The 19003-nt window shown below is 36.9% G+C and overlaps 1 protein-coding gene across 6 annotated transcripts in view; it reads left to right on the top strand.

Moving 5' to 3' along the window:
- Positions 1-19003, top strand: part of ubr2 (ubiquitin protein ligase E3 component n-recognin 2) — a 176924-nt gene that overhangs the window by 97742 nt on the left and 60179 nt on the right. For all 6 annotated transcript variants that reach the window (XM_072265038.1, XM_072265036.1, XM_072265037.1 and 3 more), the window contains exons 18-29: positions 785-850; positions 1470-1592; positions 1776-1839; positions 2143-2267; positions 3148-3200; positions 3289-3391; positions 3790-3838; positions 10887-11041; positions 14492-14594; positions 15318-15427; positions 16314-16394; positions 17193-17374. In XM_072265038.1, coding sequence (XP_072121139.1) covers positions 785-850; positions 1470-1592; positions 1776-1839; positions 2143-2267; positions 3148-3200; positions 3289-3391; positions 3790-3838; positions 10887-11041; positions 14492-14594; positions 15318-15427; positions 16314-16394; positions 17193-17374 — 1214 coding nt within the window. The remainder of the gene's footprint in view (positions 1-784; positions 851-1469; positions 1593-1775; positions 1840-2142; positions 2268-3147; positions 3201-3288; positions 3392-3789; positions 3839-10886; positions 11042-14491; positions 14595-15317; positions 15428-16313; positions 16395-17192; positions 17375-19003) is intronic.

Here is a 19003-nt window from a genome sequence, read left to right as displayed (position 1 = left end):
TGCTGTCTTCTCACTGCTGCCGTTGGAAAGAAGGTACTGGAGCCTCAGGACTCACAACACCAGGTTCAGGAATATTTATTACCCCTTGGTCATCAGTCTCTTGAACCAGAGGGAATAACTTTACTCAACTTCACTTAGCCTATCACTGAACTGTACCCACAACCTCACTTTCAAGGACTCTTCATCTCATGTCTTGGCATTAGTAGCTTATTTATTTATTTTTGTTGTCTTTTGCACATTAGTTGCCTGTCCACCCTGTAGGGTGTGGTCTTTTACTGATCTGTTGTGTTTCTTGTATTTACACTGAACGTCCGCAAAAAAATGAATCTCAGGCTTGTATATGGTGACGTATACTGTATGTACAGTGATCCTAAATCTACTTTGAACTTTAAAGATTAAATACTTGCTTAGACTTGCTACTTCAGCCATTAGTATTCCTTGCACTGCAGTAATCTTACTCCACTGAACCTTGTAGTCTTCCCATTGTATCTTATTCTTTCTCTAGGTTTTCTCATTTTCATTTTCTGTAATGTGTCTAATTGGATAGTGCTATTACAATGTGGTGACATTAATTTGTAATTGAACTATAATATGGACATGACAATATATGAAGTATGTAACAGAAAAAGTTGGCAATATTTCTTAAGGAAAATTATCAATATTATTGTATGAAGTAAAATATATTTTTTCCTAGTAAGTTTAATTTTGATGTAGATATAAATGTATGGTGGTTGTTCTCAAAGTTTAGTGAATTTCACAATATTTAATTTTCTTTACTCCTCAGATCTACTATTATCACAATGTAAAATGCAGAGTTGAAATGTATGATAAAGATTTAATAATGCTTCAGGTAAGTGTCCATTTTGCCTGAATATCTACATACATCACAGAAAGGTATTGCAAAATTTTTGTTAAGTTTTCTGTTTCTTGTAGCTTGAAATAGAATATAATTTTAAATTAATAAACTGCAGAAGAGTTGTTCTAATTGGCTCTTTGTGCCTTACTGCTACTTATTGATGTCATGTCTGAATTGTCTTTCACATATCTGATGATAACTTTTCAGAAATCTGAAGAACCATTGATTAATAAAAACAAAAATCATCTCATTTAAAATGTATGTTGATTTTTAGAACAGCAATTCAAGTTTCTATCATATTTTTTCCTGTTGAAGGGCTTCCTAATTTCACTCCTGAGAAACCTTGTTATGTTCCAAGTCCTGGACACACCAACCAGAGGTTGTTCTCTCCCTCCACCTGTTAACTCCCCTCTGAAAAATTTAGCCAAAACGTGCTGCAACTGTTGCAAGAGGTTGGCAATAGCTAAATTAACAATACTAATGCAGTATAATTTCACATTTTTTCAGTGGTACTGATCATATTTATACATGTCATTATTACTTTTCATGAATAACTGTTGCCTGAGAGCAGAAATAATGTAAAACAACTGTTTAATCATCTTGTATTTTGCAGGCAGGAGCATCCATGATGGATCCCAATCATTTTCTAATGATCATGCTTTGTCGATTTGAGCTCTTCCACATATTTAGTAATCCTGACTATGGAAAAAGATTTAGCTCTGAACACACCAACAAGGTGAAGTAGGAAATGCATGTTTTTGGAAAGAATTGTCTATTTTTTTCCACTTTTGTTGTAAAATTGTTCATATAGTGCAAACTGTAAAAATGCAATTTCTCTTTCAGATCTTATATTAAATTTAATTATGTAAATTTATAAATGAGGCTCTTAATTGTTCCTGTAATAATGTTACTTTTTCAGGATATCTTGCAGCAAAACAACATTCTAATAGAGGAAATGCTTCACCTGATCATGATGGTAGTTGGTAAGCCATTGTCAATTGTTAAGTTTTTGAATTACTTCTCCAGATAGTCTATCAATTTATCATTTACGAATTAATGTTACAATGTCAGTGGCAGGAGGAATAATGTGGAAATGACCATTCACTGTGTATATACTGTTAGATAAAATAGCAATTGTAGAAGCAGAACAGAATGCCTGCATGCTTTCTCTTTTGGGGAATAATAGTATTTAGCTTGAAATTGTAAGATTATGTGGAGTACTGTTTTGAATTCTATCTGCTTATTTGGTATTTTGCCATTTTAATGTACATGTTTTTTGGACGCAGGAGAGCGATATACTGCAGGAGTTGGCCAAGTGTCACCTGACGATGAAATCAAACGTGAAATTATACATCAACTATGTATAAGACCAATGTCACATAGTGAGCTGGTCAAAGCTCTGCCTGAAGACGTGAGTGCACTATGGATACAGAAGTTAAAATATGGCCCATGAATATAGCAAGATACTGCAATTGTATTTTCATTGTCAGTTAATGTGGAAGTGGAATGCAGAGATGGAGCTGTCTATCCTTTCAGCTCTTTTGCACACCTCAAGTTAAGCTCAATATAACCTTGATGAACTAGAAATAGTGTTCTTTCCTGGCAGCATCATCTACCTTTTCTGCCTCCTATCGCAGAAAATGCAGGAATAGCCCCTTCATCCCCAATGTCTGGTTGAAGTTGATGTTAACTTAACCTGCACATGATTCATATCCCTTCATTCTCTACAGATTCATACACCTATCTAAAAACCTCCTAAATACCACTATTTCTATCAGCTTTCACCACCATCCCTGGAAGTTCATTCTAGATACCAACCATTCTGTATATGTGTGTGTGTGTGTGTGTGTGTGTGTGTGTGTGTGTGTGTGTGTGTATATATAAAAAAAACAAAAACTTGCCTCATATATCTCCTTTAAACTTTTACTGTCTCAAATTCCCTCTTATATTTGACATTTATATGCTAGGGCAAAAATTAGTTTACCCAATCTATTTCTTTCATAATCTTATAAACTATCAGTTGTCCCTCAGCCTCCAACCCTCCAAGTATGTCCAACCTCTCCTAGTAGTTAATATGGTCTGATCCAGACAGCATTCTGGTAAACCTGTTCTGCACCATCTCCAAAGCCTCTGTCCTTCCTATAATGTGCGAGCAGAACTGCAGTACTTCTTGCAGCCTAAACCAACGCTCTTAAATTTCCTGCCTATTTTTGACCATTTTTATTCAACTTATTTTTGTTAATTCCAGTTCCTAAATGGATTTTACCTTAATTGTTTTATTTTCCTCTTAGGAGAACAGAGAAACTGGAATGGAAAAAGTTATTGAATCTGTAGCTTATTTCAAGTAAGCATTGATCTTAATGTGAAAGATTGCAATAGTTACATGGAGTTTGGATTTCTAGCATGTAAATTAATTTCTTTTTCCATCATAGGAAGCCAGGTTTAACAGGAAGAGGCCTTTATGAGCTAAAACGTGAATGCGCCAAGGAATTTAACGTTTTCTTTTACCATTATTCAAGGGCTGATCAATCTAAGGTAAGCCTTAATTAGATGAATACAGAGTCTATTTGGATCTGAGTTTCAACATTGATGCGTCAGGCCTAAGTATAATCTTTTGCGAGTTGTGTCTTCTCCCTTTTTTCTTTTTCCTATATTTTTCTATCTTGTGCTCTGTACCTAATAATCACATTTTTTAAATATGATGTGTATGGCTTAAATAAATAACTCATACATTCCCTATATGTAATGACATTATGTTTTAACTAAAAATTTCTTTCTCAAAGCTGGTTAGGATAATTTTTTGATATCCATGTGAATGTTGAGGTTTTGTATCTCTGTCAGATTAATAAGAATATATTTTGTGAGGCTTTAAAAGAAGCTCTTTGCAATAAATTTTTCTCCTGCATTTTATTTTAATGTTTCACTTTGATTAGGCTGAAGAAGCTCAGAGAAAGTTAAAGAAGCTGAATGGAGAAGACACAGGTATAGTAAAGATATTTTCCATTCCTGCAAAGCGTTTCTCCTATTTTGAATCAAATCTTCAGTCTGGAGATGGCTTCACTAGTGCTGAAATGACCATGATTTTATCATGTATTCTGCTTTGATTCTGCCTAAGCTTCCAAACTAGGTACCTAATAATCACATTTTTTAATATGATGTGTATGGCTTAAATAAATAACTCATACATTCCCTATGTGTAATGACATTATGTTTTAACTGAAAATTTCTTTCTCAAAGCTGGTTAGGATAATTTTTTGATATCCATATGAATGTTGAGGTTTTGTATCCGTGTCAGATTTATAAGAATATATTTTGTGAGGCTTTAAAAGAAGCTCTTTGCAATAAATTTTTCTCCTGCGTTTTATTTTAATGTTACAGATAAATAGTAAGAGCTTTAGATGCATTGCCAAATTAAATAATAATCATGAGGATCATATTAGGATCAAGAGAAATGTAGATTGGTATATTTGTTCATCTTCTGAATTAATTTCATACTGCAATTTATGCAGTAGCAGTTTGCATTGCAGTGTTCATGTGGAGGACGGAATATTTTTTGTTACTTTGGCAGGCATGAGCTTGCTGAAGTACCATTGCTTATTTCAGGGGTATCTTTACCAGATAACGTTGGACATTTGTTTTTGTTCTGTTGGCCCAGTCAAATGTTGCAAATCTTTTTGCTTTGGATACAGAAGGTACTTTGGCCATAGAGGGTTCTGTTGCTTGTTTTTTGGAGTTAGGAGGTAGCAGATGGAAGAGTCAAGAACTTTTCAAGGTTCATATTTAACCGAAAAAAAATTTTTATAAAGCAGCAAGGAAGTAATGGTTGGATTGTGATAGACTAAGGAGCATGGAACAACTTGAATAGAAACAAAACAGGAATTGAAGGGCAGAGAAACCTAAGAGTTTCTCTGACAGAAGAAAGAAATGGCCCTGAAAACAGGAGTCAAACAAATGGTTGATATTTAATTGAAAGAAATTCAGTCAAGAAAGAGTTAAACTTCTGTCCACCAATTCCACCATGTCTGCAATAAAACACAACATAATCAATCATATTATTTCCTCACTAAACAATAGAAGAGTTTACTAAGACATTAATAAAAGAATTAAGACCCAAACATGAAAATCAATGATGCTAAATGTCATCGTCATCAGGTACCGTGCCCAGTTTGAGCTCTGACTGCCATGGCCCACACACTCCTGTTTCGGGTCAGGTGGATCAATTCATTGGTATTCATTTCCAGTTCTCTGGCTGCTGTCTCCATCATCATTTGTCTTTGTCTTCCTCTTGCTTTCTTCCCTTCAATCTTTCCCATAATTACCGTGCATTCTAACTCCTCTTTCCTAATCACATGTCCAATGAAGTCATGTTGCCTTTTCATGATCTCATACATTATTTCTCTTTTTGTGCTTGCTCTGTTCATGACATCCTTGTTAGATATTCGTTTCGTCCATGATATTCTTTGCATCCTCCTCAAAAACTACATCTCTGCTGCTTCAATTCATTTCCTCATATTACTAGATATTGTCCAACATTCTGAGCCATATAACATAACTGGATAAACGTAACATTTCAGTACTCTGAGGCGGCTTGTTATGCCTAGTTTAGTGTTGGTCCGTATACTCTTCATTCTCGTGAAGGTGTCTTTTGCCATCCCTATTCTTCTTTTGATGTCCAAGTCGCACCTGCCATCTGATGTCACCCAGCTTTGTAAGTAGCAAAAGTTCTGTACTTGTTTTATGTCTTCATTTATTTTCAGCCTGCAGATAGGATTCTTTTTCTTTTGGATATCACCATGCATTCTGTCTTTTTGCAATTGATAGATTTTGCACTTTCTTCAATAACTATGTCAATTAAGTTTTGTAGTTCTTCCTCCGTACTTGCAAATTAACACAGTGTCATCCGCATATCTGAAATTATTGATGTTTTCACCGCCAACTTTGATTCCCAAGATGTCTCTTATTTTTTGTAATATTGTTTCACTGTACACATTAAACAAATCGGGAGAAAACACACCCTTGTCTAACGCCTCTGTTGATTTTTGTAAACTGACTCTCTTCTCCATCTTTTCTTACAGTGGCAGTTTGTTCCCAGTACAGATTTCTGATTAGGCGGACGTCTTTCGAATCTAGATCTATAGTTTTCTGTAATATTTCAAATAACTTATTGTGCTTCACTTTATCAAATGCTTTTATGTAGTCGATAAAACATACAAACAAATCGTTTTGCATTTGAATAGCTCATTCTGATAGTATCCGTAACATCAATATCATGATTCTTGTACCTTTGTCTTTCACAAAACCACATTGTTCTTTACCTATTTCAGCTTGTATCTTACTTTTAGCTCTTGTCATCAAAGTTTTTAGAAGTATCTTGGTGATATGACTCATTAAGCTTATGGTCCTATGTAACTCACATTCTATTGCTCCAGGTCTCTGAGGAAGAGTGATAAATACTGATTTTTTTCATTTCTTCTGGTATTATTCCAGTCTCATAAATGTCATTGATTAAATCAGTAAGTTTTTCAATTCCATAATTTTCAAGGGTGATAATTTGTTCTATTACTAATTCATCAGGACCTGCTGCCTTTCCTTTCTTCATCTTATTTATTGCATTACGAACTTCAGATTTTAAAATACTTGGACCTTCAATGTTCTTAATTTCTGGTTTTTCACCTCGATCGTCTTCAAACAATTCCTGAATATACTCAACACACATCACCAGCAACTTTGGTGTGTGTTGCTTGAACTTCCAGCATCTGCAGAATTCCTCGTGCTTGAATATACTCAGTCCATCTGTTCATAATCTCATCTTTTTCCATGATAATGGTACCGTCCTTTGCTTTCAAACATCCACCTGAAGAACTGAGGAGCTTTTTACCAGTGATATTCTTGATTTGTTGATGTACCCTTTTTAGATCAATAATAGGAATTTTTTCTATTTGCTCACATTCCTGGTTTAACCATTCTTCTTTGGCTTTTTGACATAAGCTTTTAACTTTTCTATCTCAGGACTTATATTCCATAGGATTTGCTTTCTTCAGTATCCTTTCTTCCATTAGATTTTTGATTTCATCTGTCATCCATTTATTCTTTCTTTTTTAGGAATCACTAACTTTGCTGATTCTACCAAGACATCCTTCAGAGAGTTAAACTTCATTTCTACATGATTGCTATCATCTTCAACAGATTCTATTTTTAGTTTACTATTGCCTTCCATTGGGCGAACTGAAGAAATCGCCATTTCTCTTCCCAATTGTTCATCTGCCTGTATTATAGCCATTGTCACTTGAGGTCGTAGCTCATCTGCATTCTCCGTCATAAGTTCAGTTACTGAACCTGCCGGATTTGCCGTTGGCCTTCGCTCATATCCTGAGCAGGAACCCTTGCAGGTGCTACTGTTCCGGGTCAGAGCGGCCCTGGGAGCAATGAATGACTAAAGGGTAACTCTACTTTCCCCAAAGCCCTGAAAGTCCCCAGTCAGCCTCATCACCGGTTGCAGTTTAGAGTCATACCCAGGACAAAATTTTAAATGTACCTAGAAAGATAGAGGAGAAAAGAGTGTATTAAGTCATGATACCCATTCGGGATAACACTGGCAAGGAAAGAATCTGTATGAACATAGAACATAGAATAGTGCAGCACAGTACAGGCCCTTTGGCCCACAATGTTGTGCCGACCCTCAAACCCTGCCTCCCATATAAGCCCCCACCTTAGATTCCTCCATGTACCTGTCTAGTAGTCTCTTAAACTTCACTAGTGTATCTGCCTCCACCACTGACTCAGGCAGTGCATTCCACGCACCAACCACTCTCTGAGTAAAAAACCTTTCTCTAATATCCCCCTTGAACTTCCCACCCCTTACCTTAAAGCCATGTCCTCTTGTATTGAGCAGTGGTGCCCTGGGGAAGAGGCGCTGGCTATCCACTCTATCTATTCCTGTTATTATCTTGTACACCTCTATCATGTCTCCTCTCATCCTTCTTCTCTCCAAAGAGTAAAGCCCTAGCTCCCTTAATCTCTGATCATAATGCACACTATCTAAACCAGGCAGCATCCTGGTAAATCTCCTCTGTACCCTTTCCAATGCTTCCACATCCTTCCTATAGTGAGGTGACCAGAACTGGACACAATACTCCCAAGTGTGGCCTAACCAGAGTTTTACAGAGCTGTATCATTACATCGCGACTCTTAAACTCTATCCCTCGACTTATGAAAGCTAACACCCCATAAGCTTTCTTAACTACCCTATCCACCTGTGAGGCAACTTTCAGGGATCTGTGGACATGTACCCCGAGATCCCTTTGCTCCTCCACACTACCAAGTATCCTGCCATTTACTTTGTACTCTGCCTTGGAGTTTGTCCTTCCAAAGTGTACCACCTCACACTTCTCTGGGTTGAACTCCATCTGCCACTTCTCAGCCCACTTCTGCATCCTATCAATGTCTCTCTGCAATCTTTGACAATCCTCTACACTATCTACAACACCACCAACGTTTGTGTTGTCTGCAAACTTGCCAACCCACCCTTCTACCCCCACATCCAGGTCGTTAGTAAAAATCACGAAAAGTAGAGGCCCCAGAACAGATCCTTGTGGGACACCACTAGTCACAATCCTCCAATCTGAATGTACTCCCTCCACCACCACCCTCTGCCTTCTGCAGGCAAGCCAATTCTGAATCCACCTGGCCAAACTTCCCTGGATCCCATGCCTTCTAACTTTCTGAATAAGTCTACCGTGTGGAACCTTGTCAAATGCCTTACTAAAATCCATATAGGTCACATCCACTGCACTACCCTCATCTATATGCCTGGTCACCTCCTCAAAGAACTCTATCAGGCTTGTTAGACACGATCTGCCCTTCACAAAGCCATGCTGACTGTCCCTGATCAGACCATGATTCTCTAAATGCCTATAGATCTTATCACTAAGAATCTTTTCCAACAGCTTTCCCACCACAGACGTAAGGCTCACTGGTCTATAATTACCCGGACTATCCCTACTACCTTTTTTGATAGAAGTAAGCACACTTGATCTATCAGACCAATAAAAGTAGTCTGAAAATTGCTTAATTTCAGAAAGGGAGTAGAAGAAGAAACAGGAAAACCTAAGGAAATAAGTAAAAATATTGAAACCTATTCATGAGGATTTCAAGTACTCTGAAATTACTTAATTATTACACAGTAGAGGCCTGTTAGGTCCATGCCAACTCTCAAGCATAGAGTGAATTCTGCCCCCTACCCCCAGAAGTTTTCATGTTTTATTGTTTCACAACGTTGAATCACAGTGGGTTTAATTTGGGCAACACACAAAATACTGGAGGAACTCAGCAGGACTGGAGAAAAAAAAAAAGATGAGTACAGTTAAAAAGGTGGGCGGGGGGGAGGAGAGGGAGAAATACAAGGCGATAGGTGAAACCGGGAGTGGGAGGGGAGAAGTAAAGAACTGAGAAGTTAATTGGTGAAAGAGATACAGAACTGGAGAAGGGGGAATCTAATCGAGGACAGAAGGCCCTGAAGAAAGAAAAAGGAGGAGGAGCACCAGAGACGGGCAGGCAAGACGATGAGGTAAGAGAGGGGAAAGAGATGTGGAATGGAGAAGAGTGGGTGGGGTTTACCAGAAGTTTGAGAAATCGATGTTCATGCCATCAAGTTGGAGGCCAAGATACTGACTCACCAGCAGCTGGACCTTCCAGATACAGGTGTATTTTTACTACAGTCAGTTGAAACACCTGACTGCACTCGTCTCCAAATATGGATCTCCTTTGAACTAATTATGTAACTTCTAAAACCAATTGGCTTCACCAGTGATGATTTGGTGAGTCTTATTAAAGGGAGGTGAATACTTATGCAATCAATTATTTTGTGCTTTATATTTGTAATTAATTTAGATCATTTTTCTAGGGATCTATTTTCACTTTGACACAAAAGGGTCTTTTTCTATTGATCAGTGTCAAAAAAGCCAAATTACATTCACTGTGATTCAATGTTGTAAAGCAACAAAAAATGAAAACTTCCGGGGTGGGGGGGGGGTGAATATTTTTTATAGACACTGTATGCTTCTCTGTTCCCTAGGAAAAATGAATTAAAAAATAGTGGGGATAGGTTGGTTCTGACTTCGTAAGCTACCCTGTGTCTACTTTTCATTTACTGTGGCCCGAGGCTGTAGGTAGCATTAGTTTATTGCTCTTCTCCTGCATAAAAATTTGCCTTTGATTTCACCCCTGAATCAAGCAATATCAGACCACTTACAGCCAGTTCAATCAGACACTGGTTTTGTCAGTTAGCAGACACAAATTTATTCCTCTTATAAGCCTCCATTGACTCTTCTACCTTAATAGAGAGTATCTGACAAATAAATTGCTATTTGTAAATTATTTCTGATCTAGCAGTTTATCAGTAGGGCCTTTGTTATGTCCAATTTCAATTACTTTAATCCAGTTAGACATAGTTCAGAAAACCAATTCACAAAATATTGTTCACAAGAAGTTTCATAAAACGGCATCTTCCATTCTCTCCACCATATGGCAAGAACATAGTTATTTGTTTTGTTTACTTGTCTTCTGTCCTTGCTCCTGCTTGCTGTTTTGTATATTTTTAGTTTCTTCAGGCCAATATCATCAGCTGGGCACGTTGGTCAGTGTGGATGAGTTAAGGTGAAGGGTCTGTTTCTGTAGTGTATTATTCTATAACACAATTAGGTGTACCAGAATGAATTCAACCTCAGGCCTCAGCATTGAACAACTGAATTCTGTGATGGGTTCCCCTTATGCTAACTGAGAAATGCAACTTCATGAGATATAACGTGTGCTCTTTTACCAGCTGTCTTCCTGTTGGCTAACGGTCCAGGTGCTCACTCCAGGTGAAGCATCAAGGAGTCATTTGATTGATATGTGAACCTTTGCGGCATAATTATGGAAATCGTGAATTATGTTTCTAAAAGAATAATTGCTACATCACTTCAATGGCCTATGCTAATTTGAGTGGTAGTTCAAATGATAAAATAATTCATGAAATTGTTCTTTATTTTAGCTCTTCCACCTCCTGTATTTCCACATTTCTGCCCTCTGTTTGCCAGTCTGGTAAATATCCTTCAATCAGATGTGTACCTACACATTCTGAGAACAGTGTTGCAGTGGGTCGTGGAGCCAAATGGATATGCTTGGACTGAGAGCATGTTACAGAGGGTAAGCTCTGCAAATTTTTTTCTGAAATTACATGCATTTATTTTTGAATTGTTATCATATGATCACTACACCTTTGTTTTCCTGCCTCAAAGTCAGAAAATCTTTGGTATTTTTCCACCTGGCACTTTGAAATAGATATGTAGGCAGGCATATATGTGCAGCTGCATAATATGATCATAATTAAGGACATTCCTTTTAAATCACTGATACCATTATGAAAAATTAGTTCTTGAAATTTTTATTTTTGTCTGCCTCTGCACGTCTCTGAAAGGTTTTGTTGTATAACAACTTATTACCTGTTTTTCAGTGCAGCAGTTTTTTGCTTTTTCTAGAATCCATTTACTCTGCCTATTTAAAGTGGGGGCAAAGTTAGGCAATTGATGTTACTAAAAACCTTGAAGGAATTTTGCCACCTAAGGACAAATCTGTCTACTGCATCTTTGAAGCAAGACCTTGTGTATGTATTTAAATTTAGTTCATTAAGTGTGTTTTTGGAGGTCACTGCAATTCAGGAAATACTCAGATAAATTCAAAGTTTTATCAATGGGAGATTTTAAGGAACATTTGAAAGAGGAAAGGAGGAAATTCTATAGCTTAGGATCTCAGTTGCACAAGATATGGATGCCAGTGGTTGAACAATCAAATTCAAAAAAATCATTGACAATCCAGAAATTGGGAAACAGAAGGTTTGGACCTTTTTGAAGCAATGAAAATTATGGAAAAGGATAATATGTTAAATTATTAATATTCTCTCTTAATTTTGCTTGGCAAACTTCTCCATATTAGACTGCACCGATTTATTATTATTCAGACTTAGATTTGATCTTTAGAACTTTTAGTTGGAAATATAATTTCATCCTTTAACATTCATTTCAGCTCATAGACACTTGCAACTTCATTTCCCCCTATCATGGACAGACTTGAAAATGGGGTGAGAATTTTTCTAGTAAGTTGTTCTGATGCACTGGGTGATAGGTGGGCAGGTCTTGAGTGCAGCAGCAAGATATTGGATGATCTGAAATTTCTGTAGGGTAGACTGAGCCAAGCTGGAGTGGTTCAGACCAGTCAAGCCTCAAAATAACAAATGCATGGCTAAGGGTATACTTTTAAAGCCAACAACTAGATTTCATTGAAATTTGGTAGAAGGTTTTAAGAGGAAAATAAAACTTTGTTCACACCAAGTCTCTTGAGAATCTGCAAAAGATAGCAAAGTATGTTGAATTAAATTTTCAACATACATATAGGGACAAAATACAAGGTAGACTGAAAAGAAAGGTAATACTTGACACTCTTGGTTTACAGGATAGTTTTAAATGTTGTACCAGATTATTTGTGATATAATTGTTTCAGAATTTCTTAAAAGTATATTTATAATTGTTTATTTTTTTCAGGAATTCAGCAGGTAATTTGTTATGGAATTCAGTTAATGCTACCGGCTGTCTGCTATTTGTAGGTACCTGAAAGTGCATTCTTCCAGTCCTGTGGAAAAGTGTTTGCCACTTGGTATCACTGTTTGACCTATGGATAAGTTTGTGCATGAAAGGATATCCATTAGGTCTGGCACATAGATCACACTAGCACTAGACAGATGGTTCTTCAGTAAGTTTTAAAAATGACTGGGACTCCCATACTGTAAAAAGGTGAGCCTGACATCAGTAATGGGAAGTATTTGGACAGACATGGAGTGATTAGTCAACGTGGCTTTGTGCATGTTAAGTCATTCTAATCGAATAGAGTTTTTCAAGGAAGTTAGCAGGAAGGTTGATGAGGGCAAGGCAGTGGATGTTGTCTACGTGGATTTTAGCAAGAGGCCCTTGACAAGGTCCTGCATTGGAAGTTTGTGACATGGAAGCAAGTTCACGGGCCTGGTGAGTGCGATAGAAGACACTGATTGCAAATAAGCACATTAATCATTCGTTAACAAACAGTAAAATATTCAGCCAAACATCCAAGTCCCCCAAGTTAAACATCTACAAAACTAAAATTCAGCAAACGGACACTTAGTTAAGAGTATGCGTGGGTTCCTTAAATCTGGAGCATACTTTCCCAATGGTTCTTCGGCACTAGTTGGGACCTCTGTGTGAAACTGAGCCTGGGGACAAAAGGAAAGAGGCCTCCTGCATGTGCTATTCTTATACCCCTTAGGTGCTTGAAATCAGGCACCAGTGCCGTAACACAGAAGGCAACCAATGGGAAAGAGCTGCTGCATACTTAAAGCAGGCCAATCGATACCGACACAGTAGGATCAGCTTTTGAGCAACAATTAAAATAGCCCCCCGCGTTACAAGATTGGTCAACAAAGTTCAGTAGTTTAGCATTCAATTTGAGGTAGTAAATTGGATTAGACATTGGCTTTGTGGAAGAAGCCAGAGAGTGGTTGTAAGTGGCTGTCTCTTACTGCAGGCCTGTGGCTAGTGGTGTGCCACAGGAATCGATGCCGGGTCCATTTGTGTTTGTCATCTATAGCAATGATCTGTATGATAATATGGTAAACTGGATCAGCAAATTTACGGATGACACCAGGACTGGGGGTATACCGTACAGTGAGAAAGACTCAAAGTTTGCAGTGGGATCTCGATGAACTGGAAAAATGGGCTGAAAAATTGCAGGTAGAATTTAATGCAAACAAGTGTGAGGCTTTGCACTTCGAGAGGACCAGCTAGGGTAGGTCTTACATGATGAGCTGTAAGGCACAAGAATGTGGTAGAACAGAGGGATCTGGGAATATAGATCCATAATTCCTTGAAAGTGGTGTCACAGGTGGATAGGTTAATAAAGAGAGCTTTTGGCACATTGGCGTTTGTAGATCAATTGAGTTGGGATGTTATGTTGCAATTGTATAAGATGTTGTGAGTCCTAATTTGGAGTATTATGTCCAGTTTTGGTCACCTATCTACAGGAAAGATGTAATTAAGATTGAAAGCGTGCAGGGTATATTTTTAAGGATGTTGCCGGGAATTATACAGAAAGATTGAATAGTTCAGGACTTTATTCCTTGCAATGTGGAAGATTGAGAGGGGTGTAATAAAGGTATACAAAATTATGAAGGGAGTAGATGAGGTAAATGCAAGCTGGCCTTTGCCACTGAAGTTGGGTGAGACTACAACTAGAGGTCATGGATTGAGGACGAAAGGTTAAATATTTAAGGGAGACATAAGGGAGAAACTTTCTCATTCCCAGCTGGTGAGAGTGTGGAATGAGCTGACAATGCAAGTGATGGAAATAGGTTCAGTTTCAGCATTCAAGAGAAATTTGGATTTGTACATGGATGAGAGGTGCAGAGAGATGTGGTCCAGGTGCAGGTCGATGGGAGTAGGCGGATTTATGGTTCAGCACAAACTAGATGGGCCCAAGGGCTTGTTTCTGTGCTGTAGTTTTCTATGACTTACAATTAATTTAGATTGTGTTTGCACAGATGTTTTATCATTGTGTCATAACCTGTTCATGTAGGTTTTGCACCTGATTGGAATGGCTTTACTTGAAGAGAAACAACAATTAGAAAGTGCGAGTGAAGACAGCGATTTTACTTTTAACTTCACTTCAAAAGTCTCACGTATGTATCCACTGTGTGGTAAAATTTGTGCAGCTTTGTGAGGATTTAACTATTGATGGAGGAAAGGTACCATTTTACTCATTTATCCTCTCATTCAAGTTTTTTCACCTTTCTGTTGCAGATAATAAAAAAAAGTAACCTCAGGTTTTACTTTGTTCCTGTGTAAATTGTTTGATTGTCCACTTGTGTAAATGGATTTGTCCAGGACTAAAACTTTTGGTCTTTATTCCAAAAATTACATGTACTTTTAGTTGTCCCTTTTTCTGCATTTGCTTGCATCATATTGTTATTTTCAAAACCTGGATTATAATCTTTGCACCTTGTGGGGGCCTGTACTGTGCTGTACTATTCTATGTTCTATGTATGTTGTGTTGTGAATGCAGTAATACATTTTCCTACTTTTTGTTCACAAATCATGCAAACTTGATTTTCCCTACACTATGTGATGCAACATGCCTGCCTCCATCCACCAGAGCACATTCATGCATACGTCCAAGTCCACCATTTTGTCCTTTTCTGTTCCTTTTACATAACTTTTTTGTCCAGGTATGATTTGTAGTAGCCTAAGGAGATGCTAGCTAACTAAATGTTTCTAAAGTGGCTGGACTTGGACTTATCAGTAAATTTATCAATATTTTAAGAGATTCTAGCTATGACTAAGTATTGCCTAAACTTATGAAATTTGCATATTATCATATAGCTTACTTTGGCAATATTTGGCAGGTCCTGGGGAGGCTCCAGACAACTCACCTAGTATTTTGGCAATGCTGGAAACCTTGCAAAATGCTCCCCATTTAGAGGTTTATAAGGACATGATCAAGTGGGTACTTAAGGTATGTTCTAGTGACATTAATCTATTCAATTTGTTTCATGGTGATTTGTTTACAGTTAATCGAAAGCATATTTGAACACAACTACTTTAGCAGATGATGTGTTAACAGTTAAGTAAACTGTACTATTGCCTGAAATGCGGTTTCTGCCCTGCTGCTTATAATGTAAAATCAATTCATTATGAAGTAGTAAAGTGGTATTTCAAATATTGCTGCCAATGGGTTAGATAGTGGTCATTCACCCTTGGAAGTTTTTATTCAGATTAACCTAGGATAGTAGGATGAAAGTTTTCTCTGTGTCTGTGGATTTATAGCCCCATATTAACTTGTTTGCTCTGTCCTGATACTGCTGACAGCAGCAATTGTGAAAGAAGCCGGTGATCATTGTTCTGCTGTCTCACAATTACATACTGCCGTAACTTTGTTATCAGTATTTATCAGTTTTGCCAGGTAATCAAATTGGCATAATGTGACTAGAAGATCTTCCCTGAATATTTACTGGAGCTGTATAAGTGATTTTAATGATGTTGCCAATTGCGCACCAACAAGTGATGCTGTAAACCATGTGTCTGAAGTATTATATTACAAAGACTTTGAAGCTGCTCATTTTGCCATCTTTCAGACTTGAGCATCATAAATCACTTCTGTTAAATTGCTGGTGACACTGGCATGAAAAGATTAATTTAATTCGTGAATGGTATTATATACTCTCGAAAACTATATCCTTTTTAAATTTTATAAATCATGCCTGTTTATTGAGCTTCCAAAGCTGAATCTGATGGTCATGTTTTCTTGCACATCTTTATGAAATCCATAAGTAAATTTATTAGTGTAATAACATAATTCATTAGTGATTAAAATTTAACTTCTAATGAATTTTCTTCTGAAGCTTTTTGGAGTTATTCAAAAGATGAGAGAACGGAGCAATTCAAACCCTGTCGTAGAGATGGAAGGGCACAGTGTGGAGGAGGTAAGAATGAATGCCAGTCATTTTAAGATCTAGCTTCCTGATACAAAATGTGATTGCACAATATAATATAGTTAACTTTTAGGAACATGGATAACGTTTCTAAAATAAGTGCATTTTATCAAAATATTCTCGCTTTTCAACTTTATTTAAATAATTGAGATTTTAGATGTTTCACAGTAATGTTTTAGTCATTCTTGTTCAAGTTGTCCATTTGTCCAAACAGTAAATATATATCTTTATTTGTTTAAAATGACTTCACTTTTTGTTCTCTTCATTTTCAACTACTCAGTTGAATCTATTTCAGTAGTTTTTTCACTTCCTCTAGCCACCTTTTCCCTCTCCACCTCCTCAAAATCTTAATATTCATTAAATTTTATGGAAAACCTTGTGAGCAGTGTCAACTGAATTGAATTTGTGGCATTTATATAATGTCCTAGAGCTCCATTCACAGACATCTTTCAGGGACAGCCCTCTGGACGTCCTTCCTCTGGAATCCAAGATTATGAAAATAATATTTCATCATTGATTGTAGCTAATTGAGTAAAAGCCCTGAAAATGACAGACTTGACTAGTGTTAGTGGACTAACATTGTTAACCTTTTTTTTAGAATAGTTGAATAAGTTATTATTATATAATAATATAAAAATTATTGATAAATATTTTTCATGTAGTTTAAAGGTTAAAATTATAAATTTTCAACTTGCATTAATATTTTTAAAAAGATTGGAAATAAGGTTGTTGCTGTGTAAGATAACGAATTAAGTGAAAAAGTTAATAATTCAACTGTCCTTTTCATAGTGTTTACGAGATAAAGACAAAGCAGATCGAAAGCGGAAAGCTGAAATTGCTCGTCTGCGTAGAGAGAAGATAATGGCCCAGATGTCAGAAATGCAGAGGCATTTTATAAATGAAAATAGGGAATTATTTCAACAGACTCTAGAAGAACTAGAAGCTTCATCTTCTACTACACCCGACAATAGGTAAAAAGACAGATTTTTATCATGTTTGGCTGGGTAAATTTTGTATTTGAAGCAAAACGTCCTGTTTATCAGTTAATGCATTAGAATTATTTTGGAATGATCTGAAGTAAACCACATTAACCTTGCTCAGCTGTAAACAATTTGCTAGTCTGATATAGTTGCTTCTACTGATGCATCATGAACAATTTTCAACATTTTCCATTTCACAATGTCATTACTGCGATATCGTAATGCTTTCATCACCCCTTTCGATACAGTAGTCACTATCAACTTGATTATTCCCTTGTATTTTACCTATGTTCACTTCAAATCACTCAAGTAGTTCCCAGGCCAGTCTCATGTCCAAGATATAAAAAATAAATGTTTGTGAAGGGTACTTCAAATCATCATTCATCACATTGCTGGAACGTGGATTTGAACATTTAAACATAGAACTCCATGCATCTTGAATTTCTTGCAAATTTCCAAATCAGTTTACATCTTTAAAGCAACTCTTTATTTAATGCTTTCCATTGTGGTTTGGGCCATGATGAAACACTGAAAACTCTGCATCTGTGATCAGTGTAAACTGTGAGGGAGTTAGATATGGCCCTTGTGGCTAAAGGGATCGGGGGTATGGAGGGAAGGCTGGTACAGGGTTCTGAGTTGGATGATCAGCCATGATCATACTGAATGGCGGTGCAGGCTCGAAGGGCCAAATGGCTTACTCCTGCACCTATTTTCTATGTTTACCCGATATCCTGTTCTACCTATTTGTTTTTTTGACATGACCAACTTCAGATGACTATATTATCCTCATCCAAAGCTGAAAGGGATTCCCCTTATATGGTTCCTTCTTTGTACATTAAACTGTAGTCATTGCTCTTCCTTTCACTCAGTTTTGTTTCTGGAATAGCATGCCAATGTTTTCATATCTTAAAAGTTTTCAAAGGTCTTGGTGTCGAGTCTTGCTTAAGTATGCTCCTATGAAGTTGATTGTACAAATGGATTATGTTTTGATTTTTTTGCAAAAGTTTTAAGTTTGCATCATAAAGGCATCTTAGGGAATTTTTCAGATTTTCAATATTATCAATGTTAAACCTCTGTCCCAATCTTTAAATATTGCTGTTCTAAATTAGGAGGTAAGAGACCAGCATTACTTTGGTTATTGACTTTTTGGATTTATTTTGTCTTCATTTATTGCTGATACTGTTTTAAGAGGGTCTGTTTTGAAAGGTTATTGTGCATGTTCAAAGGAATTGTTTTCTGATGTAGCAGTATCCTTGAATTAACAATTTGAGGCAAAATTTATTTCTCCAAGTAAGTGGGAAATCTCCCATACTTTACAATTGATTTGTGAAGTGCTTAAGCCAAAGGAAATCTTGAGGAGCCATGAATTCAAGTTCAGATTTAATTGTCATTCAGCCATGTACATGAATACAGCCAAATGAAACAGCCTTCCTTTGGGGCCAAAGTGCAAAGCCCAATACCAACAGCCTCACACACAGCACATATAGCGCATATAATTATGATAGAAAAACACTTACAAAGGACTAAGATGGCATTGATGAAGCACAGCGACAACCTTGTTCGCAAAAATAACTGTGAACTACTTTATTAATCATACTTTTTCTTAAAAAGGGTTAACTT

This window comes from Mobula birostris, chromosome 8 (genome assembly GCF_030028105.1).
Source record: "Mobula birostris isolate sMobBir1 chromosome 8, sMobBir1.hap1, whole genome shotgun sequence".
Taxonomy (NCBI): Eukaryota; Metazoa; Chordata; class Chondrichthyes; order Myliobatiformes; family Myliobatidae; genus Mobula; species Mobula birostris.
This window is presented reverse-complemented; position numbering and strand designations above follow the sequence as displayed.